At 31.1% G+C, this 20125-nt stretch overlaps 1 protein-coding gene across 1 annotated transcript in view; it reads left to right on the top strand.

Moving 5' to 3' along the window:
* The window catches only part of PsGEF (Protostome-specific GEF), a 244468-nt gene that overhangs the window by 200985 nt on the left and 23358 nt on the right, over positions 1 to 20125 (top strand). The window contains exons 13-14 of the mRNA XM_075301413.1: positions 16828 to 17253; positions 17443 to 19770. Coding sequence (XP_075157528.1) covers positions 16828 to 17253; positions 17443 to 19770 — 2754 coding nt within the window. The remainder of the gene's footprint in view (positions 1 to 16827; positions 17254 to 17442; positions 19771 to 20125) is intronic.

Genomic DNA, 20125 nt, shown 5'->3' with positions numbered 1-20125 from the left:
TTTTGTTGATTTTTAATTGAAAAAATATATTTATACGAAAATATATGCCGAAAATAAAAAAATAAAAACGATGCATGACATAAAAAAATAATTTTTTTCGTTCATACTAATAAAGAACACCTCGAGAAGCAATTAGAATGTTATTCCTTGGTGTCGTATTACGATCATATCACAAACATTTGAATTGACCTTTCGACGCTTTATGTTCAATGGCGTTTGTGGCTGAGTGTGCTAAGGCGTTCTGCTATGGTGCCAGAAAACCCAGGTTCAACCCCTGGTCGGAGCGAAAAAGTTTTTCAAACTGTAAAAATTAGATAATAGGAAAATAATTGTGTAATAAAACATATGGATAAAAAAGGTGAAATTGGTTGAAAATTTTTTTTTTTCGCCTTATCAAATTTCTTCATTCAAATTAACTTCCAGGGCACAACTTCTATAGTAGTGCAAAGGATCCAAAAAGGGAGTACTTCCGTCCTATGACAAGCCCATATAAAATTCATTGGAGATGATCCAAGTTTGCACTACTTCCGGATCACAGATTGGGGATCCAAACTACTTTTTTGGAAGCTCTTTTTTTTGCTGGGTAACTATAGACCGATATGGACCAATTTTGACATGGTTGTTAGCGGCCATATACCAAATTTCACCACGTACCAATTTTCAACCGGATCGGATGAATTTTGCTCCTCTAAGAGCTCCGGAGGTCAAATCTGGGGATCGTTTTAAATGAGGGTTATATATAATTAAGACCGGTATGGACCAATGGTTGTTAGAGACCATATACCAATACCATGTACCAAATTTCAGTCGTATCCGGAAGTCAAATTTGGGGATCGGTTTATATGGGCGCTATACCATCTGACCTACATCAATAACAACTACTTGTGCCAGGTTTCAAGTCTTTAGCTTGTTTCTTTCGGAAGTTAACGTGATTTCAACAGACGGATGTGTGATTTCAACAGACAGATGTGTTACAAACGGAATGACAAAATTAAAGTCAACAGACAGATGTGTTACAAATGGAATGACAAAGTTAATATACCCCGCATCCTATGGTGGGGGTATAAAAAAACTATTTTTTTCAATGAGTGAAGCAAAGTCAATTAAAAACGCATTATAGAATTAATTATAGAAGAAACCAAACATTTTATATGGTATCGACCTTCATGGTGGAGGGTATAACTAGCAAATCAATTGAAACGGAACCCTTGATTCGCATAAAAATATTTTTACTACCAAATTAAATATTTCCCTTAATCAAATCAAATATTTCTCTAAAAAAGTGTCAAAGTTTTTCTATTTCTAGTTTTTATTTTATTTAGAAGTTTCTTTTGTATTTATAATTTTATTTAGTTTTCCTAAAAGGCTTGTATCAACTATACGGATAGAAATTTTGTTAATAGTATTATTATATATAGACTTATCAATTAACATATTTAATGAATATATATACAAATTTGTATTATTTATTATATAAACATTAAATAATAGTAAATACAAATTTTAAAGTAGTATTTTTCATATTATCATGAAATCATATTATATTAAAAAATATATATATAATATTAATCAAAACATTATTTTAAAAAAAATACATTACCCATATATGGTTGTTGCTTAGCTTACATTTTTTCTTATATTTAAATATATACAAAAACATACATGAGAATATTTACAAAAAAAAAAATAATTTATTTATCATAAAAAGCAATTCAAGCCAGAAAGTTACATACATATTTATGTACACTCACATGCAGACACTAGTTGTTATTGTATTAAAAAAAAAAAAAAACAAAGTAAATTCAGAGAAAAACAACGCTAAAATATTTATTAAAATAAAAACACCAATATGTTTTTAGTATATACTAAATAAAAATTTGAAAATATCAGTGAACAAAGTAGAGAAGAAATTCAAAATTAAAGTTCTTCCTCTATATAAAATTAGTTATTTATAAATTTTATTGTATATTGGAATTTATTTGATTTTAGAAAATATTGAAAATATTTGTTTAATTTTAAATTTTAATTTTGCATTTCATATATTAATATTTAATTTCGAATACGTCTTCTAGTACCAGTAAATTCAAAACTAAGTAATTTTGGTTGGCCTACTTTTAATTGCCCTAATTGAGAATCCCTGTAATTACCAAGTAATCCAATAAAATTTAAATTTAAAACTACTTAATTTCTTTGGTAGAGAATGACCATTGAGACTCTAAGGTATTTCCATAATGCATACAACCCGACCTGAAACTTGGCACAAGTAGTTGTTAATGATGTAGGTCGAATGGTATTGCAAATGGGCCATATCGCACCACTTTTACGTATAGCCCTAGGGTTGCCAGATGATGGTTGCCAAAATCCGGGACATTGAGTCATACATTTCGGGATTTGTCGGGACAAGCAAACAACTATTTTTCGAAAATAGTTGCCAATTTTTTAACACTTGGTAAATTTGCATGGCGTAGTCGTTATTGTCAGCAGACTTTGAAATTCCTAAATATATTTGAAATATACTTTCACCCAAGATGGATGCGATGATTTTATATTAAACGTAAACATTTTTGGGAAAATTTGTTTTTTTGAAAACGGAAACCTAAATTCATATTTACTGGCTTATTAACTCTGTTTTGGAAAACAAACTTAAGGTCTGAGATGACAATCGACGTATCTTTTGTTGTGCCTTTCGATACTGGGAATTTGGATATCGCCATGGACATGGTTTGGGTATATTGCGCATCAGAGTTGGGAATTGTTATAGTGTCACTAAAGAGTCTTAGGTAGTGATAGGAATAAAATCGAACTTTGAAATGTTGACTGGGAGTATAGACTTGACTTATAATTTATAAAAATGCATTTCGCAGAAAAACGTGTATTTGAAAATCAAGTGACAGCTGATGATTCGAGAGACAGTGATTTGATTTGTTTCTCATGGTGATGAGCTTGACTGAAATGGTACAAATCTGACAGACGAATGTACATTTAACAAGTATATACGGCCGTAAGTTCGGCCAGGCCGAAGCTTATGTACCCTCCACCATGGATTGCGTAGAAACTTCCTCTAACGACTGTCATCCACAATCGAATTACTTGGGTAGTGGTAACGCTTGCCGATGGTAAATCTGATAAATAAGTCCATACGTGTTATATATTAAATTAAAAAAGGGCGATTAAATACGTATATAATTCAGTTTGACAAAATTTTCTATAGAAATAAAATTTTGACAAAGTTTTTTATAGAAATAACATATTCACAAAAATTTCAAGGGAAATAAAATTTTGACAAAAATTTCAATGGAAATAAAATTTTGACAAAATTATCTATAGAAATAAAATTATGACAAATTTTTCTAAAGAAATAAAATTGTAACAAAATTTTCTATAGAAATAAAAACCTTAACAAAATATTCTATAGAAATAAAACTTTAACAAAATTTTCTATAGAAATAAAATTTTAACAAAATTTTCTATACCAATAAAATTTTAAATTTTTTCTATAGAAATAAAATTTAAAAAAAAATTTATTGACATAAAATGTTGACAAAATTATCTATAGAAATAAAATGTTGACAAAATTTTCTATAGAAATAAAATTTTGACAAAATTTTCTGTAGCAATAAAATTTTAACAAAATTTTCTATAGAAAAAAAAAAAATTTTGACAAAATTTTTTATAGAAATAAAATTTTGACAAAAATTTCTATAGAAATAAAGTTTTGACAACATTTTCCATAGAAATAAAATTTAGACAAAAATATCTATAGCAATAAAATTTTGACAAAATTTTCTAACGAAATAAAATTCTAACAAAATTTTCTATAGAAATAAAAATTTTAACAAAATACTCTATAGAAATAAAATTTTAACAAAATTTTCTATAGAAATAAAATTTTAACAAAATTTTCTATAGAAATAAAATTTTGACAACATTTTCTATGGAAATAAAATTTTGACAAAATTTTCTATAGAAATAAAATTTTAACAAAATTTTCTATAGAAATAAACATTTTGAAAAAATGTTCAATAAAAATAAAAATTTTGACCAAATTATCTATAGAAATAACATTTTGAAAAAATGTTCAATAAAAATAAAAATTTTGACCAAATTATCTATAGAAATAACATTTTGAAAAAATGTTCTATAGAAATAAAGTTTTGACAAAATTATCTATAGAAATAAAATTTTAACAAAATTTTCTATAGAAATAAAATTTTGACAAAATTTTCTACGGAAATAAAATTCTGACAAAATTTTCTATAGAAATAAAATTTTATCTAATTATACAATTATTATTTTAACAAAATTTTGTACAGAAATTCAAATTGTAACAAAATTTTCTATAGAAATAAAATTTTGACAAAATTTTCTATAAAAATAAAATTTTAACAAAATATTCTATGGAAATTATATTTTGACAAAATTTTCTATATAAATAAAATTTTGACAAAATTTTCTATGGAAATAAAATTCTAACAAAATTTTCTACAGAAATAAAAATTTTTACAAAATGTTCTATAGAAATAAAATTTTAACAAAATTTTCTATACAAATAAAAAGTTGACAAAATTTTTTATAGAAATAAAAAGTTTACAACATTTTTTATAGAAATAAAATTTTGAGAAAATTTTCTATAGAAAAAAATTTTGACAAAATTTTTTATAGAAATAAAATTTTGACAAAATTATCTATAGAAATAAATGTTTGACAAAATTTTCTAAAGAAATAAAATTTTGACAAAATTTTCAATAGAAATAAAATTTTGACATAATTATCTATAGAAATAAAATTTTGATAACATTTTCTATAGAAATAAAAATTTGACAAAATTTTCTATAGAAATAAAATTTTGACAAAATTTTCTATAGAAATAAAGTTTTGACAAAATTTTCTATAGAAATAAAATTTTAACACAATTTTGTATAGAAATTCAAATGTTAACAAAATTTTCTATAGAAATAAAATTTGAACAAAATTTTCTATAGAAATAAAATTTGAACAAAATTTTCTATAGAAATAAAAATGTAACAAAATTTTTTATAAAAATAAAATTTTGACAAAATTTTTATAGAAATACAATTTTTACACAATTTTCTATAGAAATAAAATTTTGACTACATTTTCCATAGAAATAAAATTTTAACAAAATTTTCTATAGAAATAAAAATTTCGACAGAGTTTTTTTATAGAAACAAAATTTTGACAAAATTTTCTATAGAAATAAAATTTTGACAAAATTTTCTATAGAAATAAAATTTTGACAAAATTTTCTATAGAAATAAAATTTTGACAAAATTTTTTTATAAAACTACAATTTTGACAAAATATTCTATGGAAATTATATTTTGACAAAATTTTCTATAGAAATAAAATTTGAACAAAATTTTCTATAGAAATAAAAATGTAACAAAATTTTTTATAAAAATAAAATTTTGACAAAATTTTTATAGAAATACAATTTTTACACAATTTTCTATAGAAATAAAATTTTGACTACATTTTCCATAGAAATAAAATTTTAACAAAATTTTCTATAGAAATAAAAATTTCGACAGAGTTTTTTTATAGAAACAAAATTTTGACAAAATTTTCTATAGAAATAAAATTTTAACAAAATTTTCTATACAAATCAAAAGTTGATAAAATTTTTTTATAGAAATAAAATTTTGACAAAAGTTGTTATCTATATATATAAAATTCAAATTATGTTTGTTTATTTGTATGTTCCGGGTTGGCGCGAAAACGGCTGAACCGATTTACTTGAAACTTTCAGAGATCGTGGGGGGCACTCATGTGCTGAAAATAGGGTACCTCATTTTTTGACATATGGTCGCGGAGAGGAACCTCCCCTTTGTCCGACTTTTTGAAAATTAAACCAAACTTGACCGATTTGCACGAAGTTTTCAGGGATAGTAGGGGGTGATCCCTAGACAAAGATTCGCAATTTTTTTTTTCGAAATTTGATCGGGAGGGGGTACCTCCTCTTAAGCGACTTTTTGTTTGTTTGTGTGGTCCGAGTTGGCTACGAAACGGCTGAACCGATTTACTTGAAACTTTCAGAGATCGTAGGGGGCGTTCATGTGGTGAAAATAGGGTACCTCATTTTTTGACACCTGGTCGCGGAGGGGGACCTCCCCTTTGTCGAACTTTTTGAAATTTGGACCAAAGTTGACCGATTTGCTTGAAATTTTCATGGAAGGTTGGGGTTGGCATCTAGACAAAGATCCGCTACTTTATATTTCGATATTTGGTGGCGGAGGGGGGCCTCCCCTTTGTTCGACTTTTTTTAAAGTACAGTGAAAAAACTAAAATTCTCTAAATTATCTGAGATTTACAGAGAACTTGTGATGAGGTTATGGAATTAATATGGGGTACCCGATGATTTCATATGTGGATGGGGAGGGGGACCTCCCCCTTGCCCTACTTTTTGAAACTTGGAACAAAATTATGCGATTTGCTTGAAATTTTCATTGAATGTTGGGGTTCGCATCTAGACAAAAATCCGCTACATTATTTTTCGATATTTGGTCGGGGAGGGGGACCACCCCTTTGCCCGACTTTTTTTAAAGTACAGTGAAAACAAAACTAAACTCCCCCGACTGAAATTTTACGGAAAAAATGGGTGAGGTTATGAAATTTATATCAGGTTCCTGATTTTTTTATAAAAATAAAAGGGCATAGGGAGACATCCGCTTCTCTTAAGTACATGCAGAGAAACAATTAAACTTTACCGAGTTACTTGAAATTTACAGAGCACTTTGGAGAGATCGTAACCTCCGTCAACCGTAATAGTTGATACCTGATTTTGTGATATTTGGACGGAAGAGAGGCCGCCCCTTTAGGCTTATAATTTGCTTGACATTTTCTGGGACGTTTACAAAAGATACGCTTTTCGACATTTGGTCGGGGAGGAGGCTCTCCTCTAAAACTGCAAAAAAAATTTAAGTTTTCTTGAAATTTACAAAAGCAGTGGGGGAAGGTTATGAACGAAGAGGCAACCTTCCTTGCCCCACACTTGAAGGAAAGTTTCAAGAATTTTCAGGGAAGGTTTGGGGGGCTATTCACTACGGTGTTTGTCGATATTGTATCGGGGAAAGTGACGTCCCTTTAAAACAATAGAGCAAAATTTAAACATCGCCGATTTACTTGAAATTTACAGGGAACGTGGGAGGAGGTGATTAAATTTATACATGATTTTTAAATTAGTACATGATTTTTCGATATCTGGTTAGGGAAGGGGAAAATTGAAATAAACTTTGTCGATTTACTTCGATAGAATTTATAGGAACCATTGAGTAGTTGCGAAATTAATATAGGGTACGTGATAGTCCGATATCAGGTCGGAGTGGAGCGAAGGTGGGGGGAGGGTTCCCTTTTGTCCGTTTTTTTTTTGTTCTTAAATTGAAAGTAGAGGGTTGTCCGAAAATGGGAACTCGGTACATAATTTTTGATTTTTGCACAGGCTTCTGCCAGACTTCTTTTTAGTAAAGAGTGGGTTCCCTTTTGTCCGTTTTTTTTTTCTTAAGTTGAAAGTAGAGGGTTGTCCGTAAATGGGAACTCGGTACATAATTTTATGATTTTTGCACAGGCTTCTGCCAGACTTCATTTTAGTAAAGAACTTAAATTTACATGAAATTGGCAGCCAACGTATAGGGTGCATCATTTTCCAACATTTTAGCAAATGTTAATGTGGTAAAATTTTTTACTACTTTTGCTTTTTCCGATTTATTGGATGGGACACAGTAATTCTTTGTATGTTATAATAGAGTGCCTCATTTTCAGATATGTTGAGGAGAAGGATACCTTTCCTTGACAAACCACACTTAAAATTCACAAGAAATATACAAGATTGTCCAACTACTTGAATACAGAACATTATTAAAAAAATTTGGAGGAAAGGGCACACCCTCTCCCGCCGTATTTGTACCTATAAACGAAAAATCAAGTAGTCCGTTTTGTTTAAAAGAATTGAAATCTTTTCGAATTAGTTTTCAGCACGAAGGATATAGTTGACTAAGTTAACGCAAAATGTTCCTCCAAATACGCTTCGGAAGGCGCAGCGAAGCGGGCCGGGTTACGCTAGTAGAAATATAATTTTAACAAAATTTTCTATAGAAATAAAATTTTAACAAAATTTTCTATAGAAATAAAATTTTAACAAAATTTTTTATTTTAATAAAATGTTGACAAAATTTTTTATAGAAATAAAATTTTGACAAAATATTCTATAGAAATAAAATTTAACAAAATTTTCTATAGAAATAAAATTTTGACAAAATTTTCTATGGAAATTTTTGGCTTGGTTTTCAGCGGCAATATACTAAGATCACTTTCCAAATTTGAACCGGATAGGATGAATTTTTCTCTTCCAAGAGGCTCTGGAGGTCAAATCTAGAGAACGGTTTATATGGGGGCTATATATAATTATGGACCGATATGGACCATTTTTGGCATGGTTATTAGAGACTATATACTAACACTATGTTCCAAATTTCAACCAGATCGGATAAAATTTGCTTCTCTGTGACGCTCCACAAACCAAATCTGGAGAACGGTTTATATGGGGTCTATATATAACTATGAACTGATGTAGACCAATGTTTGCATGGTTGTTAGAGACTATATACCAACAACATGTACCAAATTTCTGCCGGATCGGTTGAAATTCGCTTTCCTTTGAGGCTCCGAAAGCCAAATTTGGGGATCGGTTTATATGGGGGCTATATATAATTATAGACCGATATGGACCAATTTTTGCATGGTTATTAGAGACTGTATACCAACATCATGCACCAAATTTCAGCCAGGTCGGATGAAATAGGCTGCTCTTGGAGGCTCCGCAAACCAAATCTGGGGTTCCGTTTATATGGGGGCTATACGTAAAAGTGAACCGATATGGCCCATTTGCAATACCGTCTGACCTACATCAATAACAACTACTTGTGGCAAGTTTCAAGACATAGCTTGATAAGAGATAGCTTGTTTCGTTCGGAAGTTAGCGTGATTTTAACAGACGGACGGACATGCTTAGATCGACTCAGAATTTCACCACGACCCAGAATATATATATACTTTATGGGGTCTTAGAGCAATGTTTCGATGTGTTACAAACGGAATGACAATGTTATTATACCCCCATGGTGGAGGGTATAAAAAGTTCGTGTTGTTCGTGCACTACTACAGTGACAAGACGAAATAAATATAAGATTAGGGGATTTATTGTTAAATAAAGCGATAGTGGACAGTGGGAGATTATTCAATTTTCATTCATTTCAAAATTTTCATCTTAACTTGACGTAAATGAAGATCTTTGGTCTAAAATTTCATTACGAAGTAAAGATTTTCGGTGCATTAAACAAATATGACATTCAGAATTATTTATTATTTATTGAATACTTTGAACTTAGTATTATTATTTTATAATGTTATTTTTATTATTTTGTATTATTTTGTAATGTTAGTAATATATTACATTCATTGTATTGATTGATTATTTTTATTTTTTTTTATTTTATAAAATTTGGGTCATTTCACATGTTATAATTTTATGGTAGATTGCTAATATTCATTAAAATGGTAAAAGTGTTTCTTCTTTTTTTTATTAAAAATGCCAAATCTCTGCATAGCAACGATACCCTCTAATTTTTGCCAAAAGATAAAAATATTTATGTTTAATTAAAAAAAAGAACAAGTATTATGAAAATTCATTAAAATGTATAGACATTTTTTAATTTGTACTATTTAATTCAATATGTATATAAGTTGTTTTGAATTAGTTAATAATATTGTTATATTAAATAGTTGAAATTATACATAATCATACATACAATTTTACCCTAAGTATTTAGAATTAAAAAGTTTAGACAAATATCGCCAAAAATTTATTAAAAAAAACGTATATATAAATTTGTGTTTTTTTGTTTTCATTTAAATTTTTGTATATTTTCTTAAAACCTCCCCCACTCCAAAAAAAATTATTAAACCAAAAAACGAAAGAGATTAGTTTAAATAAAAAGGAAAAATTCTTTGAATAAAAACGCTTGTAAGTTTATTATTTGAAAATAATATAGAAAACAAAACTAAAAACGCTATCATGGCAGACTGAAGCTAGAAGAACCTAAAACATCAAAAGCTTGGTAATTAAAAAAAATAAAAACAGATGAAAAACTAAAATAAACAAAAGAAAATCATTTAAAAATTAAGTCACAAATTGGTAGCATTTAAAAATAAAAGAAAATCCATAATTGTAGATTTAAAAAAAGAAAACGAAGCTTTAAGAGGATTTTAAAGAAAACTGGTGATGGCCTCAAAAGAAAATAGATTTTGTTTTTAAACAATAATCTTGTTTAATATTTTATAAAAGTTTTAGTCTAGAGATAAACCGAAAACAAGCGTTTTTATAAGCAAAGAATTTTTTTTAAACCTATTTTTTTATTTGTTTAATGATAATTGATTTTAAAATTTTGAAAACAAAAATACATAACAAAACTTTAATAATTCAAATAATTTAATAATATAGCATAACATATTTTCTATATGAGCCCATCACAATTTTCTTTAAATATACCAAAAGTAAAACAAAACTAATCAAATTTTTCAAAAAAAAATCCCAAAAAAATATTAAAAACGAATATTTTATTTGATCTACAATTTTGATCTTGTGTCCATATTGCGATTAATGGTTACAATTGCGATCCTTTGTTCATAAAATAATGATAAAAGCATAAATCGTAGGTGGCTGATATGTAATGTAACAAAGTAGAGAGCTATATTTTATATATTTTTTAATTTTATTCTTCAACACAAAAATGTTGGAAATATAATCAGTTTAGATTTTTTCAAATTGGCTACCCTCGACATGAGTTATTGCCTACCAGCAAACCTACACAAGAATGGCTCTGCGGTATTTTTGTCCATTCTCAAGGAAGCACCGTCTTGAGATGATCGCCACTTCATTTCACAAATCCAGAAATTTTTGTGGCCAGTAGAAATGAAGCAAACAACCCAGCAAAAAAAGCGTCGCCAAAAAAGCGATGAATTTAACATGGGCTTGCCATAGGACAGAAGTCCTCTATTTCAACAGCTAGTGCACTGAATTTGCATCACTTCTTAGGGTGTGATACGAATTCAATGTTTTGGGTGTAAATTAAATAATTCTGTGAGATTTTGTCAAATAAATAATTTTTATAACTTTGTATAAATTTTAATAGATTCTACAGCTTGTCTGAAACGTTTGACCTCAAATATTTTTAAAAATTCACAATTTTTTCAGATGGGATTTAGCATTTTTTTTTGACAAAATTTAAATAATTTGAACCATTTTATGACTGTTTTTAACCAATTTGAAACAAAACAAGTATATACGGCCGTAAGTTCGGCCAGGCCGAATCTTATGTACCCTCCACCATGGATTGCGTAGAAACTTCTACGAAGGACTGTCATCCACAATCGAATTACTTGGGTTGTGGTATCTTAAAACTTCTTAACATCGTTTTCTAAATTGTGAGTTAGTCCATACGTGGTAGAGAGCCAGAATTGAAATATGGGGGTCGCTTATATGGGGGCTATATACAAAAATGAACTTGATATGGACCAATTTTTGTGTGATTGGGGATCGATTTATCTGAGGGCTATATATAACTATAGACCGATGTGGACCTAGTTAGGCATGGTTGTTAACGGCCATATACTAGCACAATGTACCAAATTTCAACTGAATCGGATGAAATTTGCTCTTCAAAGAGGCTCCAAAACCAAATCGCGGGATCGGTTTATATGGGCGCTATATATGATTATGGACTGATATGGACCAATTTTGGCATGGCTGTTAAATATCATATACTACTAAAACGTACTAAATTTCAACCAGATCGGATGAATTTTTCTTCTCCAAAAGGCACCGGAGGTCAAATCTGGGGGCCGGTTTATATGGGGGCTTATATAATTATGAACCGATTTTGACCAATTTTTGCATGGGTGTTTGAGGCTATATATTAACACCACGTACCAAATTTCAACCGAATCGGATGAATTTTGCTCTTCCAAGGGGCTCCGGAGATCAAATCTGGTGATCGGTTTATATGGGGGCTATATATAATTCTGGACCGATGTGGACCATTTTTTGCATGGTCAGTAGAGACCACATACTAACACCATGTACCAATTTTCAGCCGGTTCGGATAAAATTTGCTTCTCTTAGAGGCTCCGCAAGCCAAATCGGGGGTCGGTTTATATGGTGGCTATATATAATTATTGACCGATGTGGACCAATTTTTGCATAGTTGTTAGAGACCATATACTTACACCATGTACCAAATTTCATCCGGATCGGATGAAATTTGCTTCTCTTAGAGGCTCCGCAAGCCAAATCGGGGGATAAGTTTATATGGAGGCTATATATAATTATGGACCGATGTGGACCAATTTTTGCATGGTTGTTAGAGGTCATATGCTGACACCATGTACCAAATTTCAGCCGGATCGGATGAAATTTGCTTTTCTTAGAGTCCCCGCAAGCCAAATTTGGGGGTCCATTTATATGGAAATCACGTTAACTTCCGAACGAAACAAGCTATCGACTTGAAACTTGGCACAAGTAGTTGTTAGTGATGTAGGTCGGATGGTATTGCAAATGGGCCATATCGGTCCACTTTTATGAATAGCCCCCATATAAACGGACCCCCAAAATTTGGCTTGCGAAGCCTCTAAGAGAAGCAAATTTCATCCGATCCGGTTGAACAACCATGCAAAAATTGGTCCACATCTGTCCATAATTATTTATAGCCCCTATATAAACCGATCCCCAGATTTGACCTCCGAAGCTTCAAAGAGAAGCAAATTTCATCCGATCCGCCTGAAATTTGGTACATGGTGTTAGTATATGGTCTCTAACAACCATGCCAAAATTGGTCCACATCGGTCCATAACTATATATAGCCCCCATATAAACCGATTCACAGATTTGGCTTGCGGAGCCTCATAGAGAAGCAAATTTCATCTGATCAGGCTGAAATTTGGTACATGATGTTGGTATATGGTCTCTAATAACCATGCATAAATTGGTCCACATAGGTCTATAATTATATATAGCTCCCATATAAACCGATCTCCAGATTAGGCTTGCGGAGCCTCTAAGAAAAGCAAATTTCATCCGATCCGGTTGAAATTTGGTACGTGGTGTTAGTATATGGTCTCTAACAATCATGCCAAAATTGGTCCATATCGGTCAATAATTATATATAGCCCTTATATAAACCGATCCCCAGATTTGACCTCCGAAGCCTCAAAGAGAAGCAAATTTCATCCGATCCGGCTGAAATTTGGTACATGGCGTTAGCATATAGTCTCTAACAACCATGCAAAAATTGATCCGTATCGGCTCATAATTATATATAGCCCCCATATAAATCGATTCCCAGATTTGACCTACGTAGGACCAAATTCATTTGATCCGGGTGAAATTTGGTACATTTCGCAAGTGTACGGCCGATAACAACCATACCAAAATTGGTCCATATGGGTCTATAGTTATAAATAGCCGATCGCCAATCAAACAAAAATTGGTCCATGTCGCCAAAAACAATCTACTAAAATTTTATTTCTATAGAAATATTTTTCAAAATTTTATTACTATAGAAAATTTTGTCAAAATTTTATTTCTAAAAAAAATTTATTCAAAATTTTATTTCTATAGAAAATTTTCTCAAAATTTTATTTCTACAGAAAATTTTCTCAAAATTTTATTTCTATAGAAAATTTTTTCAAAATTTTATTTTTATAGAAACTTTTCGCAAAATTTTATTTCTATAGAAAATTTTTGCAAAATTTTATTTCTATAGAAAATTTCCTCAAAACTTTATTTCTATAGAAAATCTTGTCAATATTTTATTTCAATAGAAAATTTTATCAAAATGTTATTTCTATAAAAAATCTTGTCTAAATTTTATTTCTATAGAAAATTTTGTCAAAACTTTATTTCCATAGAAAATTTTGTCAATATTTTATTTCTATAGAATATTTTGTCAAATTTTTATTTCAATAGAAAATTTTGGCAATATTTTCTTTTTATATAAAATTTTCTCAAAATTTTAGTTTTACACAAGATTTTGTCAAAATTTTATTTCTATAGAAATTTTGTCAAAATTTAAGTTCAACAGAAAATTTTTTCAAAATTTTATTTCTATAGAAAATTTTGTAAAAATTTTTGTAACAATTTATTTCTATAGAAATTTTGTTAAAATTTTATTTCTATAGAAAATTTTGTCAAAATTTTATTACTATAGAAAGTTTTGTCAAAATTTTATTTCTACAGAAAATTTTGTCAAAATTTTATATCTATAGAAAATTTTGTCAAAATTTTATTTCTACAGAAAATTTTGTCAAAATTTTATTTCTATAGAAAATTTTGTCAAAATTTTTTTTCTATAGAAAATTTTGTCAAAATTTTATTTCTATAGAAAATTTTGTCAAAATTTTATTTCTATAGAAAATTTTGTCAAAATTTTATTTCTATAGAAATTTTCTGAAAATTTTATTTCTGTAAGAAATTTTGTCAAAATTTTATTTCTATAGAAATTTTGTGAAAATTTTATTTCTCTAGAAAATTTTGTCAAAATTTTTATTTGTACAGAAAATTTTGTTTAAAAAATTTTATAGAAAATTTTCTCAAAATTTTATTTTAATAGAAAATTTTGTCGAAATTTTTGTAACATTTTATTTCTATAGAAAATTTTGTCAAACTTTTATTTCCATAGAATTTTTTTTCAAAATTTTATTTATATAGAAAATGTATGTAAAAATTTTATTTCTATAGAAAATTGTGTCAACATTTTATTTCTATACAAAATTTTTGTCAACATTTTATTCCTATAGAAAATTTTGTCAAAATTTTATTTCTATAGAAAATTGTGTCAAAATTTTATTTCTAAAGAAAATGTTGCCAAAATTTTATTTCTATAGAAAATTTTGCCAACATTTTTATTTGTATATAAATTTTTGTTAAAATTGTATTTTTATATATAAATTATTTCTTAGTTGGAGAGGATTTTTGCAATATCTACCAAAACATCAAGAATTCTACCAATCTACTAAACAGTAAAAAATTTACTAGTTTTGTTAGAATTTTACCAACTGCGGCAACCGTGTGCCTGAGTTGATCTAATGGCATTCGTTCATCTGTCGGTCTGTCTGGGAACACATTTTTGTGATCAAAGTCCAGATCGCACTTTTAATCCCGTCGACTTCATATTTATCAAAAGTATGTGTTTGGGTCAGAATAGAGACCTATTGATTTTAAAAGAAATCGGTTCAGATTTGGATATAGCTCTCTTATAAATCTTTCTCCCGATTTACTCTCATATAACTACAGAGGCCAAAGTTCCTCTTCGATGTTCTTGAAATTTTGCATAGGGAATAAAATTAACATTTCTACTATGGATGCCAAAATTGAGAATATAATCCTTTATATATTACCCAACAAATTTGAATGATTTGAGATGGTATCGAAAATTTAGATAAGGGTATATTACCCTACTCGGCTATATATGTATATCCCAGCAAAAAAAAAGCTTCGCCCAAAGAGGAGTGAAAATGTTCCTTTACGAGGGGTTGTCATTGGACGGATGTCCATCATTTTGACACCCTTAGCTCTGGATTTGCATCGTTTCTTAAATTGTGATCTGATTCTAGTATTTTGGATATGAAGTAAAAAATTCTGTGATATTTTGCCAAATAAAAAATTTTTATAATTTTTTAAGATTTTTATTGCCAAAAATTCTAAATTTTTCTAGAGTGGACAAAATTTAAATAATTGGTACCATTTTGCAAATTCTTATGATGTTTTTAACGTATTTGAGAAAAAGTTAAAATTACCCATAAAAAAATTGAAAAATATTTTTTATAATTTTTTAAGATTTTTATTGCCAAAAATTCAAAATTTTTCTAGAATAGACAAAATTTAAATAATTGGTACCATTTTCCAAATTCTTATGATGTTTTTAACGTATTTGAAAAAAAGTTAAAATTACCCATAAAAAATGTGAAAAAAGGCGAGTTACAAAAAGGACTTCCTGTTTGTATAAAAAAGATCATCTTTGGGAGGAAATTTTTGGAAATACTGTTGTGCCTATAGAAGAACATCCAAATTCCAGATTTTTTTGCTGGGATAGTCAGCTCCGCTTAACTTTAGGTTTTCCTTACTTGTTTTTGTCTACTTTTGGGATGAGATTGAACACTGCCAGTATCACTCTAATGAGCAATGGCACGAGAAACAAAAGACTTGGTCATATGTAAATGCTGAAGGACTCTAAATACAGATACTTTTGGTTTTCCAGCCACCACATAAAGCAATCACATTATCGCTCGTGAATTCCATAATATTTCTGAATGCAATAGATCAAAATGCTTTTGTTAGCTTGTAAACAAAAAAATAAAGTGTCACTGGAATAAACCTATCAGCTGTCTGACAAGCGATTTAGAAATTATAGCAAAGAAATTAGATTAGAAATTATTGTAAAATACATATCAGCCACCTTGTAGAAGCAAACAAAACTTAAAGCCCAATAATCCTATTACCGTAAAACAATGTTTTTTTTAAAACTGGAAAATTATTAGAAAAAAATATTTTTTCTGTGTATACACAGAAACTAAAATTTTCATTTAAAACCCCAAAATGCCGAAAACAAGAAGAACCAACAATTCTTTGGCAAAAGAAAACTTAAATTTGTGACTTAATTTGTGAAAATTTAGCCTCCTCACCATGCGCATTATTTTTCTCAAATTATTATCCTTTTTGTATTGCAGAACAATCGCCTAGCACCCCATGTCTCTGAGCAAATAGAGAAATTAATCGATGAGAAATGTAGAATTCTCAATAAGACAGGAACCTCAAAATCCAGTGCTCTACACTTGGCCAATTGGATGAAGGGCCAGCTGGATAAACAACAAGAACAGGCCCGTCAAGTGGTGGCACGATTTATACCAGAACCCCACCTCAGTGACAGTGAACCGGGAGCAGATAATGAAGAGAATTCATCAGCAGCTGAACAAGCTGATGAGCATATTACCTATTGGACTCGTCAACAATTGGAAAAACGTACTCAAGAATTAAATTTGGCCAAAGAAAATGGTCTCTCGGCCCCCAAGAATTTTGGAGGGAAACGCCCCAGTGGGGTAGATGTCCTAAGTATGAGTGGTTTCTCACAATCAGAGGCAGCAAGTCAGATAAGTCAATCCCATAGTACCACCTCGGATAGTCAGGTAAGTCCAAATGCGAATGCGGAAAATCAAAACTATTTTTTTACCCATTATTGTAGATTTTCTCCATTGAGTAGATTTTGCGAAAATTTTAATTGGCTATTCCCGATTTTTGCTTCTTGTTTTTCTTTTTCTTTAAAAACCTTCCTTGAAAAAAAAATACCCAAAACAATTGCCACCACCTCATCACAGATCACCGTACGTTCAAGCCCCATTGTCTTAGATAAATTAGCCGTTTGTCGTCATTGTCATAAAAATTGCCAGAAAAATACTAAAAATCCTTCCACCACCAACAACAACAATAACAACAACGACAATATATCCTCATCTGATCATCATGAACAACAACAACAACAATCTCAGACTCCAACTCATATGACAGAAGATCATAAGGACAATGCCAACAATTACATGACCATGACCAATTCCAATAGTTGCCCCCTATCACCTACATCATTGCAGAAGGCAGCTGCCGCCTCTGGTCTAGTATGTAATTCGCTTAAGGTTCAGCATAGTCAATCATCACCCCATCGTTGTTGTAATGTCAATGGTAGTGCCAGTCGAGCCAGTAGTATCACCAGCATATCATCGGGGACAGTGACTGGCGATAATAAACCAGCCGCCGAAGCCATTGCGAAACATTCGAAACGTAGTAGTAATCGTGACATAGGTGATACAGAAAGTGATGTGGCCCAATTGCTAACTGATGATAATTGTGCCTCGGAAACCACTGTAGATGAGGAAGACCATGGGATTACCACCACAACTGGCAAGGTTGGCCACCATAAAGGCCCCGCCCAGGAAGCCACCAGTTCTACGACCAGTTCAGCCACCAGTTCCACCACCACCAGCACCACAAGCATCAGCAGTACCCAATTGGAGGCAACGCTCTCGAACACCGCCACCACTCAAGATACGGACACCGACACCGGAATCTCCGGTACTGAACGAGTCTCCGGAAGGCTCAATCGTCTACGAATTCTAGATCAACGCGATGAGGCTTTAATGCTGGCCAATGGTCATTGTGCCAGTGAAGAATATGAAAATTTGGATAGGCAAAAGCCAGAACCACCACCTAGGAAAATTTTGAATGTCTCACCCAAGAAAGCCAAAGAAAAAGCTGAAGTCAATTGTCAAAAATCCCAAGTCCATGAAATGGTGAAGATGAGTGTAACCATAACAGAAACAGCAAAAATTGTGAAAATAGAAGAAACCTCCAGTACCAGTAGTACACCACCGGCGAAAAGTCCTCGATCACCTCGATCTCCAAAATCCCCTCGTACTCCTCTCACTCCAAAATCGGATAGATCGGCCACCAGCTCGAATAAATCCAAACAATTTGTGGCCTGCACTTGTAATTGTCTACCTGAAGATTTTGCCAATACCACATTGAGTCCGGAGGAGGTAGAACTAAAGACTTGCAAGATATTGGAATCGCCCAAACAATCTCCAAAGATGCCAAAATCTCCAGTGCCCCATAAGGGTGAAGAAGACGCAGATGACAAAGAACCCTCCAGCAAAGACAATCCTCATAGATTTTGTCGTTGTACCTGCTCACAAAATAAACGAAAACCCGGAGAAGAACAATCCACCTCAGCCACAATGGAGGAAGATAAAGAAGATGACGATCTGTCATTAATGCTTATTGGATTGGCCCAGTTAACACCCACAGCCAAATTATTGAATATGACCACGCCCACAGCTCCTTTACCCACGCCCACACATACGTATAGCAACTATGGTGAAAATGGTTTTGTACCCACCATAGCCATAGTACCTGCCACTCCCGACTCAGTGCTTACCAAGACCTCCACCAATGTTTGGGATAATTCCACTCACATTTCTACCTCATCCTCCGTATCCCCCGCAACGGCCAGCAGTAATCTAATGATCAGTAATATACCCCGCCATCAAGCTGTTGTAGAGAATATCCCCGAAGATTCTTGTGATGAATCACCATTGGACGAGGAACCTCCCTATAGACCCATGATGAATACCCTCAGACGTTATGGAACCATGTCTAGTCTAGAGAAATTGCCCTCAGAGGATCGTGGTGAAAACGATTATGATGACGAAGACGATGATGATGATGATGATATCGATGATGTAGAAGCCGATGATGATGACGATGAAGATCTCATGGATAAGGCCCGAGCGGATAACATCGAATTGGATAATGAGATAAGAGTGGTAACCAAAGCGATATATAGTAATGATGTGGCTGGTGGTTCAGGTGTGGGTTCCACGTCTACAGCCAATGCTTGGACAAGTCGTGCCTCTACCTTTGTATCGGGGAAAATGTCATTTTTTGAAGAATCTCGAGCCTTCATTGATAAATACTTGGGCAGATGGAATCAAGATCAAACAGATACGACGAATAATGCCATAACCTCAGATCCCGAAGAGCAATTGGATGAATGTACCTCAGGGGCCACCTCAGGTGAGGAGGTATGGGGTACGCCCACCAGTGGCGGGGATAATGATGATATACATATGGCCAATTCGGAAAATACACATTCGGTAAGTTATAAGCGAAATATTTTTTTATAGAAAATTAATAGCAAAATGATAGAGGGAAATTTTTGAATAAATTGAATAAATACCATATAAATAAATGGAAAATAAATTTAATACTCGTAATATAAAAAAAATAATAAATAACAAATGCCTAAATAAATAAATTTAATTTAAAAAAAATATATAAAAGAAACATAACAAGTATATACGGCCGTATGTTTGGCCAGGCCGAATTTTATGTACCCTCCACCATGGATTGCGTAGAAACTTCTACTAAAGACGGTCATTCACAATTAAATTACTTGGGTTGCGACCGATGGCAAGGCATCTTAAAACTTCTTAATATTATCTTCTAAAT

This window comes from Haematobia irritans, chromosome 3, assembly GCF_050003625.1.
Source record: "Haematobia irritans isolate KBUSLIRL chromosome 3, ASM5000362v1, whole genome shotgun sequence".
NCBI classification, from domain to species: Eukaryota; Metazoa; Arthropoda; class Insecta; order Diptera; family Muscidae; genus Haematobia; species Haematobia irritans.
This window is presented reverse-complemented; position numbering and strand designations above follow the sequence as displayed.